Source organism: Lepisosteus platostomus, chromosome 6 (assembly GCF_059453375.1).
Source record: "Lepisosteus platostomus isolate fLepPlt1 chromosome 6, fLepPlt1.hap1, whole genome shotgun sequence".
NCBI lineage: Eukaryota > Metazoa > Chordata > Actinopteri > Semionotiformes > Lepisosteidae > Lepisosteus > Lepisosteus platostomus.
In genome coordinates, this window is record NC_142616.1 from 30,392,399 (window position 1) to 30,418,051 (window position 25,653).

At 38.5% G+C, this 25,653-nt stretch overlaps 1 protein-coding gene across 4 annotated transcripts in view; it reads right to left on the minus strand.

Moving 5' to 3' along the window:
- Positions 1-25,653, minus strand: part of LOC148661479 (zinc finger matrin-type protein 4) — a 66,313-nt gene that overhangs the window by 32,022 nt on the left and 8,638 nt on the right. For 3 of the 4 annotated variants that reach the window (XR_015939545.1, XM_088635299.1, XM_088635297.1), the window contains exons 2-4: positions 16,462-16,566; positions 13,030-13,122; positions 2,694-2,853 (exon numbers count right to left, since the gene is read on the minus strand). Coding sequence is in view for 3 of the 4 variants with exons in the window: in XM_088635299.1 (XP_088491425.1) it covers positions 2,694-2,853; positions 13,030-13,122; positions 16,462-16,566 (358 nt within the window). In the remaining variant the exon portion in view is untranslated. The remainder of the gene's footprint in view (positions 1-2,693; positions 2,854-13,029; positions 13,123-16,461; positions 16,567-25,653) is intronic. The other variant, XM_088635298.1, reaches the window with a different exon arrangement.

A 25,653-nucleotide genomic window follows, 5' to 3' on the forward strand; every position in this document is an offset into this window, starting at 1 on the left:
AAACTCCATATTGAAATGATATGCTGAGCATCAAAAGACATTTATCATACTATCTATGCACATATGTATTTAGAAAAATAGTAGTTTTAGCATTATTTTGATTAATTGATCAATAATGGCTGTCTGGGATACACTTAAGTAAATAAATCACTTAATTAGAGAGACATTTAATTAGGCACAGGTGATGAGGTGAAACACCCAATGAATAGGAACAAAAAACATCATACAATAGGAAGGCTTATATTTTGGATAATGTTCCTTGCATAAAAATCTGAAATGTTATATTGTAAGTTAAACTAGCAATGTTATAAATAAGTGTATTCCAGAAAAAAAAAACACGGATCACATTTATTCACAATTTTCCAGTTATATATAAGACCACAAAAAATTTAACATGACAATCTGCTCTTTGGAAGTGCAGTGGAACTGAACATTATAGAGGGCTTCCTATTTTCCTGGTTTATAAAAGGAGGTATCACTTATATTTATATATAATATTTTATATTAGGTACAAGTGTGGGTACTTTTGTAAAACTATTTCCACCAATGTGCTATCCTAGAAGCACAAGAAAAGTTGAACTTTAATGAAGAAATAACACACAAAACTGAGATAAAGTAAAATATGATCATGATTAAAGGCCCTCAATTAAAAATGTTTTGTCCTGTAGTTGCCCTTATTAATTAAATGTGATGTTTTTCTGACATGTACTGTATAGTAGGTTTTTGTGCAGCATTTGTTGCCCTCTTACAGTATATACAACGAATTTCTTCAGCTCACCACAATCAGAAGGATATTTGTCCCTTAAACACTTCTCCACAACATGCAAATAAATGTAACATCATAAACACATGAAGTGGAAACCCAATCCATTCACTAATGGAAACAACAATTAAATAATTATCCTTTGCAGCTGCTGTTACTATGGGAAACAGAAATCAGTGCTCTACAGTCAATGGTACCTTCTATATGGAACATTTTATACAATTCTACTCATTATATGTAATTTTAAATGAAGAGAAATTTCCAAATATTTTTTTCTTTATATTCCAGGTCCAGATTACTGAACAAGTAATTAATTACTTTTACGGGATCTCAAATTAAATGAACATTAATTTTACTAAGATGATACTGCAGTATGTTTAAGTTTTAGAGATGTTTTATAAAGTATCTGAAACACAAACTATTTGTCTTTATTTTTTTGTTCTCTTAAGTATTGTTCTATTTTTTTTTTATTGTTAAGATATTCAGTTGCCTTGAGTATGCATTGGTATAAAATTCCCTGTAAAAAAGCTATTTCAAACCAAAGTCTAATCTTACCTCTAATGCCTGACTACATGTCTAATAAATATTTTGGTGTTTGTTACTAAACTGTGATAAACAGAGGCCAGTGAGCAAGATATTGACCCTTCCCACATCACCTCTGCACAGAAATCAATAGCACTGTAGTAAAGTAACTACACCCCGTAGCACTACGTCCTGATTCACTAGTGCTCTTCCTCTGCCTATGATGTGCTCTTTATAAGACGACACTAACTCGTGAGACATTTAAGGAAGACTGTAGAAACACGCTTTCAGTATGGCAACATGTTGTGAAAAAACAATGCTGTTAAAATAAACATCAAGCTGGGATTTGAAAAGTGAAGCATATGGTCCTTTATTCACAGCGCTGAAAATATTTTAAACGTAGGATTTGTTGGTTTTGAATTAAGTCCATGATTTTTAATTGTCTAAAAGAGAACTGAGATAGATGCTACTGTACAAATAATCCTTCCAATATCCCTTTTATGCAATGTACTAATTTATCTGTTTAAGCTAGATGTATTCTAGCATCCCATTACTCAATCAGAGTGCCCATTATCTTATATACAGTAGCACAATGTAGTTATATACGTATACAGCACACTGTTCTTGGCTCTTGGCTCACTGCAATGCAGTTTTTCTAACTGTTCAAGACAACTTTCAAACCCAAGTCCCACATTATTCCCACCATATCAATAATAAAGATGAATGCTGATATTCCGCTAGTTTCGGAATACAAAACTACTCTGCAAAGGAAAATGCAGGGAGCAAGTAAGATGAAATCATTGGAAAGACAAGTGTAAGAATTAGTCAATGGGTATCTTGCTTCCTCTTCTGTTTTACTGTGCTCCTATGACATTGAGTTGCAGAGAAATTGTGTCAAGACTGTAGAAATAACTAAAGTTTATAAGTGAGGTTGGTGAGTGTGTGTGTGTTGAATGGGTGAGGAAATATGTGTGTTGCTTGTGTGCGACTGTAGGGATTCTCTCTTTTGGGCAAGGCTATTATTTCAACTTCACTTATCATCTCTATTGAATTGTTTAAAGGTCCTTTTCATCATTTCTTAATGGCTCGCTGTCATAATATTCGCACAGGGAAGGCAGTAATGGCATATTTATATCCCAAATGGGGAAGTCTGCATAGCCCACCGCAGCTGCAGACAGGAGTTAAATGGAGGGTGTCTGACAATGGTGCTGTGGGAGAAAACCTCTCAGACTCATGCTGCTTTTTCATCGGCGTAGTTGTGCCACAGCTGATGTAAAAATCACTTTAAGGTTAGCATTTTATTGGCAGAGATTGGAGAGGAAGAGGCCTGAGGTAACATGCCAGCAGAAGTACCGTATCTACCATTTAGAGAGCTAATACCACTCCTGTCTTATGCATTCTGTTGTACCTGTGGTGCTGGGCATGTTGGGTGGCTCTCCAAGGACCAGCCGCACCCTCTTAGCATGAGTCTTTCCCTGGTAGTGGGACTGGGCCACAATGGCAGACGTAAAGAACATGTTACAGAGGGTACAGCACTTGTTCCTGTCCACTTCACACTCATCGCTGTCCTGCAGAGAGAAAGAGGATGGTGTGGGTCACCATGACAGTCTGACAGGCATTATGTTATGCAGGTGGTGCCAACAACAAGGCTGAAACAAATGAGGAAAGTGTGTGGGCTTTAGAAACAGAGCTTGTAGGAAGATGGCACACTCTTAACTGATGCTACCAAGGGAGGTATTTATAAATGGTATATTTAGAATAGCAAAATCCTTAGTATGCTTTTGTAACATATTACAAAAAAGTAAAAAGTGAAAAAAATGATGATATGTGAACAGTATTTGAGGGTTAAAATAATTCTAAAATAAATAAGTTTGTTAAGTTATACTATTAGGACTGTTTTCAAGAATATGCAGTAAATAATATGCTTGTCAGAAAATATATAGATTATCCTTTTTCTTTGCTCAAGGAAGAAGGGAAGACAAATTTCATTAGTCATTAGTGAACACATTTTTTCTTATATATGATATATGACTCAGACAATTTGGCCTTCACATCTTTCAGATGCATGAAACTGAACCTGCTTCATTCACCATGTGAACATTCAGTATTCCCTGGATCCTCACTAGTCAGATTAAATATTTATATGAATTAGTTTGATTGCAGTCCTCTGCCAATAACTAGCCTTAATTATAAATGAACCAAGGTTTGGATACAAATCTCCAGATGCCTGAAGGTGGTTACAGATCAACAAACAAATAGGCCAAAACAATACATAAATAAGAATGCAAACATGCTGCTGCAGAATGCTTGGCTGTTCTCTTTACATGAAGACAACAGCAAGAACTCAATGCAAAGTTCATTTGAAAGGCAAGCTGCTGACATCTAAAGAAAAAAGCCATCTCAGGAATTATTGGATGTCCTCACAGCTGGATGGGGACTAGGAATTTATCTCCCAGGAATGGGTAAGGGACTGGAGCGAAACTGACCGCCCTGCTTGTAATTGGAATCATCATATCTGTGGGCTGCAGAGCTTAGCACCAGAGCCAAGTCCTCCCAGAGTATCAGACTCTGAGCACCGCAGCTAACAGACTTCAAATTGGGCTCATTAAACCCTCCATTATCAGAGCGAGAAGCAAGATCTGCTTAGATCCCTGGGACTTGCCTTCTAGACACATCCCGCCACAATCCATGGGGCTGAGAAATCTGAAGGCTTTAGTCTAAACAAGGGAACTGTTCCATTGACTGTGACTTATCTTGCCCTTAGAAGTCATTAGTTTCATCATTTAGGTTTTGAATAAATGATCAATTTTTTTAAATGTGCATGCATCATTCTGGAATTTCACAAAATTATAAAAATAATAGGTAGGGTCTGAATCCTATTGTAAGGCACTGTATATCAGTTCGTAAACTGGACTGGAATGCAAGTTTCTGGGATTAGTGTTAAGCTAAACTCTACTTGTGAGACTGCTAAAACCAAGAATTGGCGAGAAAAGCCGATGAGAAATGAGAAAAGCAGTTTGCCTTGTTTTGTCATTTTCAGAGTTTTAGTGTTTTTAACTGGGGAACAAATTTCACCAGTTAAATAAATAAAGCAATAAATTCACTTCTACAACTATGCTAATAACTTCTGATGAATCTACAGTATGCTTCTATAACAACTGGACCCCCGAGACTACACCCCACCCCTTCCTCTGCACCCATTTTCTCTTTCTCTCATCCATTCCCCTTTTTTACCCTCCTTCAAAGCTTTCTTTTCTTTTCATAGGCTAATTCTCATTCATATCCTCTCTTTGGTTTGCATTGGCAGTAAGGGGACTTTCTCATTTCTTTAGGGGGGGAGGGGGGGGGGTTGACAGCCCTGTCCTTACAGACAGATTGTTAGTTTCCTCAGCCAGGTGAGTTACCCCAATAAAGCTCACTATCTGAAACATGCCTCTTCCCCGTCTTCATTAGGGTTTGAACAAACTCTCCAAAATATAAAATAGGGACAAATATAGCCCTTGATAATGAAATCGATAGTCTGAATTACATAGATCAATGTGCTCCTTCTTACTTTCACAACATTAGCAGGTGTTGGTGATATAGTACGAGTAAATACTGCAGGTACCTGCTTTAAGACAGTTATTCATGGTGGATTCATCAGTCAAGCAAAACTTAATCTGTTGAACAACATGTAGTGTAACTGTCAGAACGTAAGGTGATGTTTGCTTAAAATGTATATAGCTCTTTATATACAGTATCTTTTCTTTTCTAAAAAGCTTTAACTTTTGTGAAATAATGACATACAGCATTTATGTTTATGTTGATGCAGCAGTGAGACTACATTTCCAATCTATCAGACAAAGTTAAGACATCCAGTTTTCTCCTTACTGTTTGCCCTCAGGGCCATAGTCGGACTGATTTTCATTGCTCATTATGAAATATTTAATAGGATTGTCAGCTCTCTGTCTGCCCTCTCCTCTCCACTTGTCTCCCCAGATTCGGTGGGCAATCTAAGACTGTGTGCTTGTCTCTGTGTCTGTGTCTGTTACTACCTTCTCTTTTGGGTTTTTAAGCATCCTAACTGCCTGTGATCTACTACTGTACCTTTTGTCTATTCTCCCCATTTCAAGGAATTGTATAAAAATGTCTTATTACATCTTTCAGTATCCAACATTTCTACAAGACTTTGACAACAATCAATTTACAGTATACTGACTTAGTCAAACAGAATATAACATAAAGATTAATCGAAAGCCACGTTGCTTGTTTTCTCTAACAAGTTTTTGTTAGATTCAAAAGAAAATATTTTTTTCCCTCTAACTCTTCTTCCACTCCATTGCTAAACATCCCTGAAATATTAATTCATATACCATTGAGCTCTCCCCTCTCTCCCTTTTCTGTCTTTTCCTCCATCTGCTTCTCCACTTACTGTAGATTATTGTCTTCTCTGACCCCTGAAATCCCCTGAACCTTCCCTCACATTCCTAACGCAACTTCACTTAATGCATCTGCAATTTTTCATAATGACTAATTAGCTCACACATTGTCAATACTGCTGGAGCAATGTCACTATTGGTAGCAGGAAAAGATGTCAGAAAACACTGAGATAATCCTAAAAAAAAAAGAAACAGCACATGGTCTACATTTTCCAGGAATAAAACAGTGAATATTTATCATATATTCATGGGTATGCTTAAAATATTTACAGCATACCGCCAAAAGTATTTTTGAATGCCTAAGAATGCATGTAATGATTTATTTATTAATTCAGGAGATTATACCTCACAGGATCTTTTTTCCACTTACTTCTTTCAAGCTTATGTCTGTACATAAAACTTATCATACTGATTTTTTTAGACTGTGATTGTTATGTATACAGTAATACATAATGTCAAGTCTCTGCGTAGTGTGGTAGAGTATCCTGCTCAATGTAGCAGTCTAGAGGCACTAACATGGTGTAATTGCTGGATTTCCCCATGACTTGGGGTTAGGTTGCCTGCTTGTGTCTGCTTTTCTTCCTCAATGAAGCATTGCCACAGTGTAAGATTCTCTTCCCTTTTCCTACAAGAGATTGTCATTTCGATCCTGAGTTTCACTGACTGAAGAGCTGAAGTCCTTTGTCAGCAAACACCAAAAGGTGGCAATTTGGAGATCTTTTCTCCATTGTCTTGCCACAGTGAACATCATTTAATACAAATATCTGAAATTAATAGCTCCTCCAAACTGCTTTCTAACATGGCTTCAGGAGTAAAACGGTTACAGGTCTGGCTTGCTAACATAATATAATCAAAAACATAAACATAAATGCGTAGCATTGTACCTCTGTTCTTTAGATGGGATTCCACATGGTTGGCATGAAATCCTTCTGTAAGGGAAAGCTGGTGGAATGTCACAGATCAAGCTTCTTCACTTTTGGGTGTGCTCTACAGGAAGTGTAAATGGTTTTCAGACTGAGGAGCCTGTGTGCCTCTCTTTTTGACCAGAGAAACTGAAAAACTGAGTGGACCTCTGACATTAGGAGAAAATATGAGCTCCTTTCACAGATGGTGAAACTGCTGCAACTGTTCTCAAATTTGTGGTATGTTCTAGTATATCACTCATTTTTATATATATATACTGCTATGAAAAATGTAAAGACATTTAGATACCATCAGGAGTCAGAGCATCAACAATTTATTAAAAGCCTCCACCGGAGTTTTCTTCTATTAGAGTACGTTTTACTGTTTAGCTTGGCTGAGACCAAGCTTTTCTATTAAGTAATGTTGAATTCACATGGATTAGAATATTCTAACACTTGATCACAAAAAATGAATTTAATTTACTTACTGTCAAACATTCCTCATATTTAAGAGACATCTTAAGAGAGCAATCTCTTCATAGAGACAAATCCTTACCTGTTCTGAGCTTAAATCCATACAGTATATACAGTAGAAGTCAATATGACTGAAAAAATTTTAACTCCAGTGCAATGTTTGTCCTTAACAAACAGACAGCCAGGTTCTAAAAAAATGCACATGCCGTTAACTCACATATTTAAAAACAGCAGAAATACCTCACAGGTTTAAGCAAATTATAGAAAATAATGTTAATTTACAGATTCAAAATACATTAATACAAATGACATAAGATTGGGTTTTGTGAGCTTGCAGGCATTGACCAAGGAGCAAAAGCATAACAGCCCATACCTGTAAGCCAGGAAACCACAGCTTTACATACAGTAGCTCACACTATCTGTGATTGTCTCTTTTCATGACCTACAGTAGGCACTATTGCTCTGTTGAAGCTACTGTTCCCTGTAAGACTAAAAACGGCATTTATGACTCCTTGGAACTGCAGGGTTCTCTATTATCAATAATCTGTTTTACCTAGAAAAGAAAAATGAAAACTTCAGATACTCTTTTTCTTCAACCTTTAAAGCCATACCAGAAGGACAAACCTGAAATACTGCAAAACAGCATAAGTTAAAAAATTAAATTTATGTATCACTACATAAAGGATTGCTACTATGATTGTAAAATCCGTTTGCTAATTTTAGCTAGTCGTACTCCTTAGCTGTGCACTGCAAGGCAGGGAAATCACATTGCATTTGGTGTGAATTTGGCTTAATGCATATAAAAGTACTGACTTCAAAGTGTGACTTTAAAAATAAATATATTTTGTTCCCTTGTTTATTTCTACCAACTGCTGACCTGAATTTTTCAAATCAGGCTGCAAAAGTCCGGTGATTTCTGTGTAAGAAAGGCACCAGGCACACTTGTCACACTTAATGCTAGCACTTCACATCCAAATCCACACCACCTACTCCTGTTATACAGCTGTGTCTAATCCTGATGTTATGCTGCTTAGCTCCAGAGAGGAAAAAAGCCCAATCAGCAAGTTCAATCATCATTACAATTTAAGAGTTTGTGGTGTATGTGTCAGCTCTGTAGGTGTTTCTATTTAAACATCATCAGCAGAAATAAATCATAATTCAGAATGATATACAAACCCTCTTTTTATACAAAAAATGAATTCATGAGGACGAATGTTTTTGGATTCTCTCTTCCCAAGGCTTACTCACATATTTGGGTTCTCAAATGTTTTGTGTGGACGTATCCCAAAGTCACCTCTCCAAATGTTCTAAAATGTGCTTGCAATGTGTAATCACAAGAGTCTTAATGAAAAAGGAAAAAGGATAAAATTATACAGAGGCAGCATTTATAATTTCATCAGTCAGCGTTGATCAAGTAACAGAGTAGGACTTTTACTGAGCTCAGTATCAGACTGAATGGGGGAAGTGACTTAATGGCACAGACGAATTCGATATTTTTCAGCATTTTCAGCAAGGAATATATTTAAGTAGTCAGGTCATACAAATGTCTATATACTGCACAGCAATAATATACTAGAACAGACTTGAACCTACAGTATATACACATTTACAGAGGCTGCAAACAAAGAAGCAACACTTTTATTTAGAAAGGTACAGTATCACCAGTTTTCCATTATGTTTGCAGAAATATATTTAATTACTGAAAGCAGTGACATTTAAATAACTGTCTCCTTATCACCAAATAATGTATGAAGGTGAAGTCTTTTTTTTGTCTTTGGTGTACAGTAAATTCTATTCAAATGCACCCTTTCTTCCTTCGCAGATCGCACTCACACTGCCTGTCATGCACATCTGCTGAGGCTCATTTACATGTGACCCATTTTGCAAATAAAAATAAGTGCTAAACAAGTCTCATAGCTTTGAATTTGTCTGACCTTGCCCTGCTCTTAACAACAGGCTTTTAATTAATTGTGTTTATCTCGTCCTCCCACTCTGACTTCAGTACATGAATGTTTTGTAGGGGGGAGGGCTAAAATAAATAAACCTATGGGCTATGGGGAACACACCAAGATCCTTGGCTTCTCTTTATTCAGATATCCACTGGGTTATGTAAAGGAAAACCTCGACTCATCTTCAGTCAGTATGCTGCAGACTCCAGCGCCAAAACCCTGGAGTGTCTGAATCATTTACTGTTTTAGACACAAAGTCATGCCATTTGAGAGGAACACAAAATTTAGATCAATGAACATTTCAGCTTTCCCAAGACTCAAATTAATACCTTTAATGACCTCCTGTGTGTTAATTCTCTATCTTTGACAAATCATGTACCATTGTGTGTAATATAAGTTTAAACATCCTATTCTCTACACTAGCTTCACTGGCTTCTGGAACAAGCAACACAACCTTTAGGAAAAGTGTGAATCAGCAAAGTGAGGAAGTTTTCTGAACATTAACATGATCAATTATTAAAAACTGATTATTACATACTGTAGCATGTTTATTATTTTCTTTCACATTTCACCAGGTTTGTAACAAGATTTTTGTCAGTTTACCAGGTTGTTCATGATTGAAAGCACAAAGACAGAGAAGTTCAGATTATCTGCCTTAAAGAGCCTGTTTTCATTCAGCACACAGGATCAGGGGGCTGGATCTAGAGCTTTCAAAGACAGATGATAAATCCAACAACACCTTCACACTCTGTTGAAATGACAAACACATGCTACATTGCTTATATAAGTCCAGGAACTGCCACAACTTATCTAAAAATATCCAAAATAGAAGTTATGGCTTTCAGGATTCCCTCAGTATTTTTGAATGCATTTAAAATGTGAAGGGAAGGAAAGAAAGAGCTCTGGAAATGTACTATACATCTCCTCTCTGAAAAGCAGATGAAACACATCAAGTCTATTATAATGTTTAGCTTTCCTAACACAACAAACTCAATATGTGATGCCATATCATTTTACTGACATCTCCTTTATGACGTGATTCACTATCTGTGACCCATTTGGCTTTTCCATGCCTTCTCTAAACTTGCATCACAGGCATCTACTGTAGCTTTGTCTGGTGAGGCTAGCTGCACTACATCACAGCCATTTAAATGAAACCTGGACATACCCAGGTCTCAGCAGCCCAGAGGCTTGAAGAGCTGGTGAACTGCACCCCCTGTTCCACCTTAAGGACTGTTCTACATGCCAAGGCTGAGAAGCATGATCCTGGGAGACAAGGTAGGTCCCATGTGGGTCACTGCAATTAGAAAGCACTTTGATTCCAGTGCTCAAAGAGACTGACCTCCTCAGATACAGGCCAGCCTGCCTTATCTGCGCTTTCCTGTGTGTCCGTGACAGAATTATTTATAACCTCAGAAATCCATTTATTAACAAGCTCCTAATGAGCAGACAACCAGGGCCACAACAACTCCTTCTTATCACTAGCTGATTTTTTTTCCATAGGACGATTAATTCCCTTTGCAGAGATTCCATCAGCAATTATTGTAGCCTGCGTACTTAGCAACAGCCAGGCAGGCAGGGAGACAGGTTGGCAGGTGGGACTGCACACGGCTCGGGTCCCACACAGCCACAATGCTGGGAAATGTCAGCATAATTTCCACCTTTTTTCAAACAAAAAAAGAAGATTTTAGAAAGTGTCTTATTTTAAATTGGGAATTTGCAAAAGGAACAGACAAATGTTGCTAAAATTGTGTTAAACCTCCCTGAAGCATTGCTTTTTACCACGAAGCCTAAGCTTTTATCCTAACCTTTCCTTTGTTCTCTCAACAGCAGGTATTAATCACTTCTTAATTCCACGTATGTACAAACAGAACAACAGCGATGGCTGCTGTGCAGAAATCTTAGCCAATTTTCACTTCAGGTTTGTGAAATGATAGACTCCACCCTGTGTCATTGCTCCAATGCCCCCCTCTACCTAGTGCATTTCTAATGATTTTACTTATTTTCATTTCCAAGACTTTCAGTTTAAAAGTGTCATCTAACTTGTACTAGCTCCATACATCATCATTTCCAGACATCACTGTGATGTGTCCACAGCTGTAACCTACTGTACTACAGAGAATTCATTTAAAGATAGAAGGCAATGAGAAAGATGGAAATAACAGCTGCACCATCAGGAAGGGGATGAAGGAATGTGAGTTGTAGTGTTTCAGGAGCACCAGGCTTTGTGGCAAAATTAACCTGCTATATTGCATGCTACAATATTACTCAGAATCCAAGCATGGAATAATTGGTTCAGAAGACAGTGCTATTGTTACTGTTATAGTTAGTCTTCCATTTATTGTCTAAAAACTATTGAATCAAAATGTTGCTTCTTTACAATTATCTTACAATGAAATAAGTGCTGTGTCTATTTCCTCTGTATGTAGAAAACCAAGCACTGGTCTCAGGGTAGCTCAAACAGGTTTTGATTTTGTTATAACAGCAAAATAATTTGATGATATCATCTGTTACTGCAGTTAATAAGGACACCTTCAATTATGTATGATAGCAGTTTCCAGATTGTTTATGCACCATAAACCAGAAGAGACCTGCACCTGTGGAATGACGAATTCGTAGCCCTGACGTTCTCTAATGTTCAAGTGACCTCACTATTATGATACTACGGCAAATAGGAGGATCAGGTTCTGGCAAAGCCAGAGAGCTCTGTGACCTCTCCATGCGGGAGCAAGATCTGACACTCGGTCAGGGCCACCAAAAGCTGCTGGCAAATCTTTCATCTTGAACCTCCAAGCAGAACCAGTGGCAAAACCACTAGAATGAATAGCAAAGGTCCCCTGGGTAAAGGGATAGTGCCATCTCATAGGAGCCTGTCACAGCCCTGTGGCAGCTGTCTAGGTGGCCTGCCAGCCGCAGCGCTGGTGGAGGAGAGAGCATGATTGAACCGTCAGTTTAGAGAAGAAAATGAGCAATGTAGAAATAACAAAAAAGCAAAATTCTACATACAGTACAGCTCTTGTACAGTATTGGTACAGATCGCCTCTGTACTGGTGTAGACCTTATACACCAGGATACACCACTGCCTTACTACTGCTGTCATTTAAAAAAAAATTGAAGACCCATGAATTTTTGGCATAGAAAGTTTTTATGTTAAACCATTTTTGGGGTGTCTGCACCACCAGAAGAAGTCCAAATTTGGAAAATATGCTTAGTTCTTTAAGTATATCCACAAAAGCAGGCTGGCAAACATTTACTACAATTAGTAAATAAATATGACTAAAGTATTTTTGCAAGAAACCCTAGCCCACATTGAAAGACAAAAACAACCCTTCACACAAATCAAACTTCACATTCTGAACATTCAGACTTAACCAAAACACACAGAAGATTTTTTATCAGCAATGTGGGAACTAAACCATTCCCACTACTTTAAAACTCAGTCAAATTGAGAGCAAGACAGAGCTTGTACATGAGAACACAAAATAGTTCAGAAATGAGAGGATACCATCTAGCCCATCTCACTGATTTGGTTGCTAGTATATTTTTGATCCAAGGATGCCTTCAAAAATCCCAGGGAATCTGCCTCAAAAACACGGCTGGGCGGTTTGTTCTACAGACCCTACAAGTATTTATGTAAAGAGGTGCTTCCTGATTTAATTCGTATATGCACGTTGTCAAGGGAACATAAAAGTATCACTACTGTAAAATACATCTGCTGTAACCCAATATATAACAAAACACCGTGTGTCACCTCATACTGTAAAAATTTAATATTACTGATCAGGGGTGTTCAATTGTGGTCCTGGGGGGGCTTTTGCTTCTGCAGGTTTTCAAGGGTTCTACAGTATAAAGCAGCAGTTGGGAGAGGCTGTTAAATTGGTCCAATTGAGCCAGCAAACCAGCTGGTTTAGCTTGTTAAAAGCTGACCTGGAATGAAATCCTGCAGACACAGCGGGATTGAACACCTCTGTTCTAGATCAACGCAGGTTTGGCGCACTTACTGGATTATCAGGCCTCAGTCTTTTGGAGGGGGGTCCTCCATCCTCTGGGTGCAGCATGTAGAAGAGACGTACTTTGTTGGCGTGTTTCTTGCTCTGTGACAGGAGAGAAAATTGAGTACAAAAATTCTAAATATACACAAATTTCTCTATATAACCCTACATAAACCCTTGCACCTCTGTACTGTGTGCCTGCACAATAAAATTCCACTCTGGGCTCGTTTTCCCCTTTACTTCAATTGCTCTAACTTGCTGGGCAGTGGGGCTGCTGGCGCACAATGGGTGCCATCCGTACATCAGATGAGTGTTACTCTTCAGTTTTATATGATGTGTGCCTTCTTCTATGTTTAAAGCTAATTGGAATCCTTGGAATGAAGAAAGTATTATTATTATTTATAATTACTATTCTCTCCAACTAGGCTATTAAAAAAATGTCACATAACAGGAAAAAGCTTCACAAAGGTCAGCTTTACTGCTTTCTTAAAAATTCTTTTTTAAGATTGCATGTTTCAGTAAATGGTTAAGTAAAGCATTTTCTTGATCTGATTTTTATTTTAACACGTTGCAACCCTCAACTCTTTACCAGCAAGGAAAAGAGCTGAGGTTTGCCTACCTGAGCAGCCTGTAAGCAGGTAAAGGAATGTCCTAATTTTATTAGCTTGCAAATACATCTAATTAGTCATGTACAGCATGGATGAGGTATTTATTTGAAAGCTGTGCCACAATAGACTGAATGATATTGTCTCCACCTCTGCTGGATACAGACATGTCCTGGAATACTGTGAACCTTATTTTAAAAACGGATACAAGGAAATGATTAATTCTTATTCATTTTAAAAATGTTCATGTTAGAATTACAAAACAAATAATTGATATCTCAGCTGAGCTTGCTAAAAAATTCAAGTTTCCTGAGGCTAAAACGGATATACACTGTTGTGCAAAGGTCTTACACATCTGAAACAGCATCAGGAGTTATGGTGGGTGCATGGCATGAACATAATCTACCCAAGGCCTCCACTAGGTTTACTACTGTTGTACTATTCAGTAGTTTGGACAAACTAGCTAAGATGGGGGAAAAGCTTGATTAGAATTAATAAGCGTCACTGGTGTAACTCAGCCAACTCTCCTGGCTGAGGAGAACGACAACCTGTCCACAGTGATGGGGCTGTCAGAACATCCCCCCCCCCCCTTCTTGTAAAGAGATGAGTCAGAGAGCTGCTGCAAGTGTGAATATAGGGAGAAGGGAGGGATGAGAAAACAAAATATATAAGTAACCTATACTGTAAATACAATATTTATACATAGATTTAACCCTCAACTGAGCTTTTATTTTAAACTCCATGTACAGTACAGCTGTAACAACTACTCTATGAATACCACTTAGTTTAGGTGAGAAGAAACCAAGCCTGTCATTGTTCTTTACACTGTTCACAATATTCAAAAATGTGATCCCAGCAACCCAAGGTAAACCTAGGCATGAGCAGTCAATATAAAATAATGAACACCAATATGAAATATTGTAGAGCCCAGTCCATTACAATTAAATCTAAATTATAATCTAAATATCTCTTCATCATTAACATAATACCTTTACCTCTATACATCCATGAATCTAAAATACTACTTTTTGCACAAGAAAATAGCTTTACTTTAGTAGAAAATGATGCAAAATCTCTAAGATATTTGCACAACAGTGTATGTGGTTATTTTTCTAAAATGTATCCAATCTGCACAATAATTAAAAATGAATTATATATATATATGCTTCTTTATTAACAAAGACCCATATGCCCACCTTTCTGTTTACAACCTCAAAAGTGGGACAAGCATGATCACACACAAGTTCCTACCCATAAGGAAGCATGGGCATGAGTTCAAACTATCCTATTTTAATGGTAAAGGAATTTCAATTCACTGGTAAGACCACAGTTCCTAAAATCTATGTTCTGCTGCAAATGAGTCTACCTTACTGAAACAGAAACATGAACTGCTTGCCATCGCTACACATTGCCCTTTGTGGCGTGACCCCGCAAAACTGAAGAGATTACATCAGCACATATTTTGCGAAGTGCTTCACTTTCCAGAAATTGAAATCTACACCAGTCACAATACTGTCGTCAGCTGCCCTGTGGGCCAGGGAAACAGGCAGTGTCTGATGACCTCAAAGCCTGGAAAACATTGTCCTAGGAGGGATGAGCTGGTAACAGGCCATAGAAGAGAATGCAGGAGCACAGAATGTTTAACTCACATTGAAAACCACAAAACATCTGTAAGCCTGGCTGAATTATTCGTGTGCCAACGTGCTGTATAATGTAATAATCACACAATCTACAAGCGTAGGGAGGTGAGAGCGTGGGGGGCAGTACTCAACCTAAGTCATAAGAGTGAGGGAGGAGGGGCTTGTGAAACAGATGGGGAGTCATGCCGAAAGAGGAGAATAAAGAGCAGTGTGCATGAAACAAGGGCCAGTTCAAGGACAGCTCTGAAAGACAGAGTGGTCCTTTGATAGATGACAGCACAAGGCCTGCTATTTTTCTACCTGTCAGTGCTGCTGGAATGCAGAAGACTGGTTCCAATTGGAAAAAGTGGCAGCTGTGCTCTGGTTGCTGGAGGTGGGACTGAAATGGCAGCTGACTTTTCCGAATCCAGGGTGAACAGCAGGTGCACCCCTTTTACATTAGGGATCTCGGGAACATCTCTCAGTAATGAAGGGAAGCCTGCTTGTGCTTTTATCCTGTGTCTGGGGGCTATGCATCACCAGGGAAGGCTGGAGCAGCATGACAAATTACAGTTCAAAGAAGAAAGAAAAAGCTACATTAAACTATTCTGACAACTTCAGAATCCAGTGGGCAAGTTTATTACTTTGGAGACTCAGGGGAGAATAAATGGTCTGATGAGTCTTGTACAATCCACCATTTCTGCTTTGATTTCCAAAAGCATCCCTCCATGTCATACTGAAGGGACATACAGACCTTAATTTGACCAGCTGGCTCCCTCAACAGATTGTCTGACCGTGTTTTACCCCTGGGCTAGGTGCTCAGGTGCCATTATAGCTTTGCCAGTCAGCCCAATCATCTGGCCTTTGCTTTCATATCTGCCATCGTAGGCCTTTGTAGAGTTCTTCCAAAAAGCAGCATGAAACAAACTTAACTCAGGGTTCATGCAAGGATACAATAAAAGTATGGTTTTAACCTTTGAGAATTTTAAGATAAAGCTTTACCGCTTCAAATTCTTAAAATGATATAATTCTCAGTAGGCTGCTTCCACACTTTTTCATGCTTACAGTTATGCTTACTGTAAGGCTCGTCTTTCTTAAACAAACCAACACAAGAGCTGCACTTCATCAGAAATGTCTAGAATATCCTTAGCATTTAGTACCAGATAAAACCTGAATAAACTAACTTTAAGTGAGGTGTACTGTATGTGATGTCTCACCTCATAGTGAGCGACGCGCTGAGACTCAGAGATGAGCTGGGCATTGCAGATGTTGCAGTAACTCTGTGTGAAAAGTCCACCATCACCAACTCCTGCTGACTTCATCTACACACAGAAACATCCACAGAAATAAATGCATTAGCAGATTGGGTCAAGAAGAGATCTTCACGTTAATAAATTGTCTTTCCAGAACTTGAGGACAGTCACGTGAACATATAGTACTGTCAACAAATCTCATTACCCTCCGTCACTTCCTGAAATTAACCCTGGGATGCAGCCCTTTCTCTAGGAGACCTAAAGTACAATTAAGAGAATGAGTCCATAGGACCTGCATTCTTGAATTAAGAAACTGTAAAGATTTTCAATTAAACTTAACTGGTTTTAGTTCAGGAATTGACTTTTAGCCACAAGAAAGCTCTACAACCCACCCAGTAAATCTAATTTTGTTTGATTTTTCAGTAAAGACACACTTCACAAAATAGAAAGCAACAGAAAATTGCAAGTTTTTCGATTATAATATTTCAGGAAGTGTGGCATTTAATGTATGTCCAATGAGCACAAAGAGGAAGAAGCAGTTTCAAGGCTATTTGTGCCTGCGACCAATTTTTCATTCACAGATATAGCATATTATGATTTTGTGGTTGTTGAGTTAGATAGTGATGGGGGAGTCAAGGTAAATGGTGAGGGCAAGATGGCATCACTGAAACACTAGCTCCATCTGAGTGTAGGAGAAACCCTACTCTGTCCTGACTCATCTGGAAAACTCCTCTGCTTATTAATGAGCTGAAGAGCATTTTAACACGATAACATGTTGCTTACAGCTCTTTAACAGTACAACAAGGTAGAAGATTAAAAATGCATCTGACAGTGGTAAGAAAGGCACTTGAGATGGAGAGCTGTCAAGCTCCACACCAGAGAGAGATGGCATGAGGTAGTTCACCCCACAAAAGACATGCTTAAGGTGAAAGCAGAGCTCGCATTGTGCTAACTTGGAGAAACTGCAAGGAAAATAAATACTCCTGAAAACATTTCATGTTAATGATCACATTAAAGAGCTCATTTGATTATTGTCATTTAAGTTTAAACACGGACTATTTTATTTCTGTGCTATTAGCAACAGGTTACAGTCATATGGCACTGGGAAATACAGTAGCACTGGACAAAACTTTAAACATTAGTAGTCAATGAAAGTGAAGTTTGGCATCTTGTTTTGTTCAACAATTTGTGGTAACCCGAATTCAAGAATTTGTATGAATAAGGCATCCTTAAGACCACATTCATCCATTTGATCTAACTGATGCACGGAACTACACCAACTCTTCGTCTTTTCTCAGCACCACAGCAGTAGGTCCACAAACATCATGATCATCTGATCTCAGTCTTTCCCCAATTACTGCTTTAGTACTTTGGTCAAATCCTAAACAATGCAATGCCACCTTCAAAGGTGCTTAGCTCACCTGGCTGAAGAAATGGCAACCTGATTGTAAGGACGAGGCTGACAGGACCCCACTCCGCCTGTGAGGAATAATTCAAGGAGCTGAAGTGTGAAGTGTGGAGTGAAGATGGGTTAGAGGGAGGGGTGCAAAACAAGTAATAGCTATACTGTAAAGGAGCCCCATTTTTGGCTCTTTAACGGAGTTACAGTGCCTTGCGAAAGTATTCGGCCCCCTTGAACTTTTCAACCTTTTGCCACATTTCAGGCTTCAAACATAAAGATATAAATTTTTTATTTTATGTGAAGAATCACCAACAAGTGGGACACAATTGTGAAGTGGAACGAAATCTATTGGATTTTTGAAACTTTTTTAACTAATAAAAAAATGAAAAGTGGGGCGTGCAAAATTATTCGGCCCCCTTGCGTTAATACTTTGTAGAGCCACCTTTTGCTGCGATTACAGCTGCAAGTCGCTTGGGGTATGTCTCTATCAGTTTTGCACATCGAGAGACTGAAATTCTTGCCCATTCTTCCTTGCAAAACAGTTCGAGCTCAGTGAGGTTGGATGGAGAGCGTTTGTGAACAGCAGTTTTCAGCTCTTTCCACAGATTCTCGATTGGATTCAGGTCTGGACTTTGACTTGGCCATTCAAACACCTGGATACGTTTATTTGTGAACCATTCCTTTGTAGATTTTGCTGTATGTTTGGGATCATTGTCTTGTTGGAAGATAAATCTCCATCCCAGTTTCAGGTCTTTTGCAGACTCCAACAGGTTTTCATCCAGAATGGTCCTGTATTTGGCTGCATCCATCTTCCCCTCAATTTTAACCATCTTCCCTGTCCCTGCTGAAGAAAAGCAGGCCCAAACCATGATGCTGCCACCACCATGTTTGACAGTGGGGATGGTGTGTTGAGGGTGATGAGCTGTGTTGCTTTTACGCCAAACATATCGTTTTGCATTGTGGCCAAAAAGTTCGATTTTGGTTTCATCTGACCAGAGCACCTTCTTCCACATGTTTGGGGTGTCTCCCAGGTGGCTTGTGGCAAACTTTAGACGAGACTTTTTATGGATATCTTTGAGAAATGGCTTTCTTCTTGCCACTCTTCCATAAAGGCCAGATTTGTGCAGTGTAAGACTGATTGTTGTCCTATGGACAGACTCTCCCACCTCAGCTGTAGTTCTCTGCAGTTCATCCAGAGTGATCATGGGCCTCTTGGCTGCATCTCTGATCAGTCTTCTCCTTGTCTGAGCTGAAAGTTTAGAGGGACGGCCAGGTCTTAGTAGATTTGCAGTGGTCTGAAACTCCTTCCGTTTCAAGATGATCGCTTGCACAGTGCTCCTTGGGATGTTTGAAGCTTGGGAAATCTTTTTGTATCCAAATCCGGCTTTAAACTTCTCCACAACAGTATTACGGACCTGCCTGGTGTGTTCCTTGGTCTTCATGATGCTCTCTGCGCTTTCAACAGAACCTTGAGACTATCACAGAGCAGGTGCATTTATACAGAGACTTGATTACACACAGGTGGATTCTATTTATCACCATCAGTCATTTAGGACAACATTGGATCATTCAGAGATCCTCGCTGAACTTCTGGAGTGAGTTTGCTGCACTGAAAGTAAAGGGGCCGAATAATTTTGCACGCCCCACTTTTCATTTTTTTATTAGTTAAAAAAGTTTCAAAAATCCAATAGATTTCGTTCCACTTCACAATTGTGTCCCACTTGTTGGTGATTCTTCACATAAAATAAAAAAATTTATATCTTTATGTTTGAAGCCTGAAATGTGGCAAAAGGTTGAAAAGTTCAAGGGGGCCGAATACTTTCGCAAGGCACTGTACCTGCAACTAAATGCTAACCTGCAGCATTGCTTACAAGATAAGTACTTCATGATAATAAAATTGGATTGTAAGTGTACTTTAGGGCAAGTACTCATCATATTTTAAAATGCTGACAGTTTCACAAAATGTATACTATGTGGAAAAAAAGATTAGGAGAAGCCACGAGAATTCATAAAGTACATCTATGTATGTTCGTACTGTCCTGGGTGACTAAACATCAAATTCTTTTCAACATTTGTGATTTATGTAAATGAGGGGATTGCCTGTTAAAAGATTAGTCCATCTCATTTTGGATATTTTTCTATTTCCTCAGATCTGAATTAATCGGATTAATCAAAAATAACCTAACTAGTTAATCCCCATTTTACAAGTTATAAACTGTGTGGAATTTTAAACATCAGCCTTGCAGTGATGGTCACAGTTCTACATCATAATAACTGCACATTAATCTATGTTTGTTTCCAAGAGCAGCCTAATGCTGGTGCCATACAGATAATTGTTGGGCAGCACTTTCACTACTGTAAACACACATTTGTTTAGATATTTCCCTTGGCAGAAACCATATTTCCATTAATACATATGCATTAGCAGTTTGCCCAAACTTTTTCACAGTCTGTCTGCGAAGGAGGGAACAATCAAGCATGACTGCCAAGGTGAATCACAATCTCTTCTAGCACCTCCAATCCACCCTTTTTGCTGTTTTTATTTTCCTTTATTCAGAACAAACTGATAATAGAAGGCATCAACAATAAAGATCTGAAATCAAAAGAAAGTCAGAAAATTAATTACCAGGAAAATGGTACAACATTTACTAAAAATCAAAAACAGTAACAAAAATTCTAAAATGTAGAAAATGAAATTCAGGTAGGGTTAAACAAAATACATTAATATACTGTATGCACAGTTGAGATTTGTATCTAGGGTACAAATACAAATAGATATGCTTTAAATAGAAAATAGAAGCAGATCCAAATGACAGAGCACTGACTTTCCAAAGAAGTACAGTAGCCCGTCACAGATAGCTTTCCTGTTAACTAGGCCCCTAGTGCACCCATTAAAGTTTGGTTCTAAAGAGCTAGACTTCAAAGTATTTGGTTCAGTATAACGCTCACGTCATGCTGAGGAGACCGTGGAATGAACAAGCCGCACAAAAGCAAGCAGTTCTTCAAACCTTTGCCTCTATGTAAATCCTCAGGAATCTGACAGGAGTTAGTGAATACATCACCAGCTCCTTCTTTTCTCATTCCTTTTATCATTTTTCACAAGAGATTTGTTGCAAGTTCCTAGTTGCAAGATATTTTTAAAAAGTCAAGAGATTTTTACAGCTCACTTACCACCATATAGTCCTACAGTATTTCATCAGACTTTAAGAACCTATTATAGCTGGGCTTGGTCAGTTCTGGGATGGGAGACCTCTGAGGAAAGCAGCTACTGTAAGAGGTGTAAGTGGACCTTTAGCGCTCTTCCTTTCGGTTTAGAATTGTGGAACCTATTCTTAAGCCTAGAGAAAGGGAACACTGCTGTACTCCAGGTGAGATGCTAGACCGAGGTTCTGACTACTTGGTCATTAATGATATGATGCTTTTCAAAAGTGTATGGGTGTTAAACCCAGTGCCCGGCTACATTCTGCTCTGGGTACAATCTGGCTTCTCTAAATTTCCCCCTTAATTCGATTTGCAAAATAGCTTCTACTTCTCCATTTCATCTTCTGTGCATTGGCGCTGTTGGCTCATAATGACTGCTACTCCTCCTTTAGATGGGTGCTGCACTTCAGTGCCAAAGTAAAGCGTTTTGGGATCCTTTAGGACGAAAAGTGCTGCAGTATATAAATGCAAGTAATTCTAACTGTTGTTTATCACTCCCAAGAGCAACAACTAGATACTGTATTTTGAACAGGCAGAAGCATTTCATGCACTGGGCTTTTTTGATTGATATTTGAAGCAGCCTGACCAGTTAGTTATAAAAAAGTGTTTCTTTTCTCCCTGGAGACCCCCTTTCATTCTCCATAATCACTCCCCAGATATTTAGCAAGAAGGCAGCTTTCAAAGGCTCCTGGAGTCTCTGTCAGGTTTCTTTCAGCAAATGAAGGTACATGTATTCTGATTCACCACTGTGCTTCCCAGGTGGCTGCTGCATGCTCATGTGCCTACTGTACTAATTCCATCAGGGATTAAATATCTACCTTCAGCCTGGGTCTCAAAATACTGTATTACTTGAGCTCAGAGAGTGATTTTTAGGGACTGTGAACTAGTTTTTATTGGCTTTAAATTTTCACAAACTGAAAATAATGAGAAGAAAACTGTATTTTACAACAGCCCACAACTTGCCAACCAAAGAACGCATAAACATGAATCAGATTGCTACAGGTATGATAGAAACACTGCGTGTTAAGGATTTGTCTGCATTAGAAACAGCCCTTGAGATCTCCAGCAACCCCTCCCAACTCCCAGTCCCAATAGATCCAAGCACTAAGCAGCTCCATATACTGTACAGTAAACGATATCAGGACATTATAGCACCCAAAGATGATCTGCACATATGAGGAGAGAGACTACAGATGCTCCCAACACAACACTTACATCCTTCTAGCTACCATGGAACTGGAGAAACAGATCCTTCCTGCCACAGTGAGAGACCAAGGTTCAAGCTTTTATTTTGCAAACTTGCTAGATGTGAGCACCGAATATCCTTGTTTAGAATAATGGCCAAAAAAACACATTTTCCAAACCTAACCATATCTGGACATTCCCAAAATATGTGTAAGAAAGTATCCACAAAACCCTCCAGACAGAAACAGAAAATCCTTTTTTTTTAAATGGCCTACATACTGTATTGCGTCATGTTCTTCTGTCTTACAGTACATGTATGTGTTCAACATTGTAAAGAGAAGGAAACAGTAGGTGGCTAGCCACAGAAATTACATACAGTACTACTGCACTAGTCAAACTAGGGGTTAAAAACATCACCAGGCTCCCCTGCTGGCTTTGTGGTGTTCAGGGTTTGACATTTGGTTATTAAGCCCACTCAGACATCTCACTCACTAAATAACGCCTTGTTATCCCTGAATAGATCATTACCCTATCTTCATATTTTATTGAGCAAGTTGTCTTACAAGTGCGGCAGTACTTCAAACTGCCATTCATCAGCCTGGAGGAATGAACCCCCAGGAGAGAGATATTTATAACCCATGACACTGCCCTGAAAATGTTTTACGTTTTGCAGAATAACAAATGTTTTGTGTGCAATTTCTTTAACTGATTTTAAGGTATTGTTTTTTTTAATGTGTACAATCTGTTTTTAAGGTTTTCCATTAATAAAGTACTCATAAAAGTAGCTTTCTTTCCATTTGAGAAGTTGATTTATTTTCTGTAGGTTTTGATAGACTGTATTACAAAACTATGTGTTGACCATAGTGAAATTATTTTTTGCACACTTGCTGAACTTTAAACCTGGCAGACATCTGCTACATTTCTGTTACTACAATTCTCCCCCCTTCTCTGACAAATTATCTTCCTGTTTAATTTGAGCTATGACCCTGAAAAACGCTGTTCACAAGGAAAGCGTCCTGTCATTGTTTAGATCTTGAACTGGTTAGGAAATGTAATGAGGAAATATAGTGAAACGTTATACAGTATGAAAAGTATCACTATACAATATGCATTTCTGCTTAGTACTTTCTCAGTGCCAAATTCTTTTAAATAAAACTTTTTGACATTTTGTTGACTGGATAACATTGCTATAAGAGTTTTATTCTTTGCTTGCATTACCTTTCAACTCTCTTTGCCAAGCTTTGAAGTTGCTACCCTTAATAAGAGAAGGATGTTCAAAAAGCAAGTCTACACTAGAGACTGGAGCACAGTAACCCTTAATCTAGTGTGGCAGGAAGCTCTAGAGACTAACAGAAAGAAGAAAAACATCTTCCAGTCCAGTGCATAACCTAACTCTTACAGCTGAGGGGTCACTGTGCCCTAGAAACAGCAGCCAGGGTGAGTAGAATATCAAAGAGACCCATGGAGGTAGAGCTGTTCTAGTTAAGGACAGTGTATGTATGCATTCTTTGTAAAAACTTAACCTCACAGTTTCTGGCGTTAATATGGAAATCTAAATGCAGATACAGATTTTTTACTCTCTGGAATTAATACAGGCATTTGAATCTGTGCACTTATGTGCACTTTGTTACATGAACAGCACCAATACCATTTTCAGGAAGGTTGACACTGACTTGAACAGGGTGGACACTTTTTTCCACCTTCACGTATCTATTATAAAATATGGTCCTTTGCTGGCATATTTTTAATTCTCTGATTCCTCTTTCATCCCTGTTAGGGTATTGGGAAGGACTGCACACTGGAATTCTAAATATGGAATGGGTAACAAATGTGTATTATATCCTCTAGAGTGAGAATTACTTAGGGGTCTAGCTCTGCCAAAATTTAAATTGTTTTTCCACTTCTTTGTTTTGCAGTCATTGTTTGGTTTAATCCTGACACTCCTGTATGTTGGCATTTATTTAAAGAGTCTGGTCTCTCAATACAGGATTCAAGATATAATTTATACCAGTGTTTGCCTTGTGTTGTTTGACCCATAATAACATAATTAATTCTGACTTGGCATTTGGTGGAAAGACTCATGAAGTCCCAGAAAATATGGCATTCTCAATCTCCTATGATTTTAGTAATCATAAAGTAATTCATTTTCTAGCAGATAGTTTTAATGAGGACGCCCTTTACATGCTCGAGGATTTTCAATTTCATTACAAGCTACTGTACCTGCCCCCTCTTATTTTTACTAGTATCCTTTTCATTCAATACAGTATATGCCTATGGGGTCCCATGGGACATGAAGTTGTCTATACCAGGGGCTCTTGATCCAGGTCCTCAAGGCCCACACACCTGCTGTGTTTTGTTCCAATCAAGCTCTTTGTAACACAATTGAACTCTTCATAGGATGGATTTGAACTGTCATTCTTGCAGCTTTTAAGTAAGTTGGAGGTCGACCTTTTAACTACTGTATGTTTTTTTATAAGTAAATTAAAATCCCCAACTTTTGAAAAAACTTGCAGATATTCCTGTCAAAAAACTTGTTAGTTCATCTAAGGCTTTGGTTAGGTCATTAAGCTCAGCTGTAATGAAAACCAGGAAGTCTGTGGTTTTCCAAGAACCCCTAGTATAGACAACTTTGCCCTCCAGGGAACTATAAGCCCAAAGTACAATCTGATGGACTTGTGCTGGACAGAGACAAAATGAAGGGAATGGTTTGCTCTGTTTATGATTTTCTGATCGAGACTTCATCCAAACTCTTAGCAACTGTTATTATTTGAAAACAAGACTTGAATGTTACAGATGAAGGCATTTCCTAGGACAAAATATGAAACATTTGACACTTGACTTCCAAAACGTATTCACTAGGACTTTCTTTACAGTGTGTACCTGTCCCATCATAGACACTGTTGTACCTTACCCCATTCAGTATGTGTAGTCTTTCACTCCTTTTCACTCGTGTTTGGGATTGGTCTGATGTTGTTTAGTTTTGGGAAAAAAATTTTTTTTTCCTTTTTGTCTATTATTCTAAACAAGGATGTTCCGTGCTCTTACCTAGTGGTGTCATTAAATGGAAACATTATTTTGTCTTATAGCAGCAGCAGAAACAAATCTGGCTGGGCGATTTGAACGTGGGTAAAACAGTTTTGGACATGTAGCCTCTGAATTCCCTCCTTCGGGATTGTTGTTCTGTCTTTATTTACTATGGAACTCTCCATCACGGGGATCCAAGATGCTAGGGATGTTACAGTGGTGCTTTGAAGTGCTGCTCTTTAAGGGGTCAGATGCAGGCTGCTTTACTTTTATTATAATTGCCCTATTTCATTTTAGGTGTCCTGTGATAGGATGTTCAAAGAGGCAGTGGTACTCATGATGCT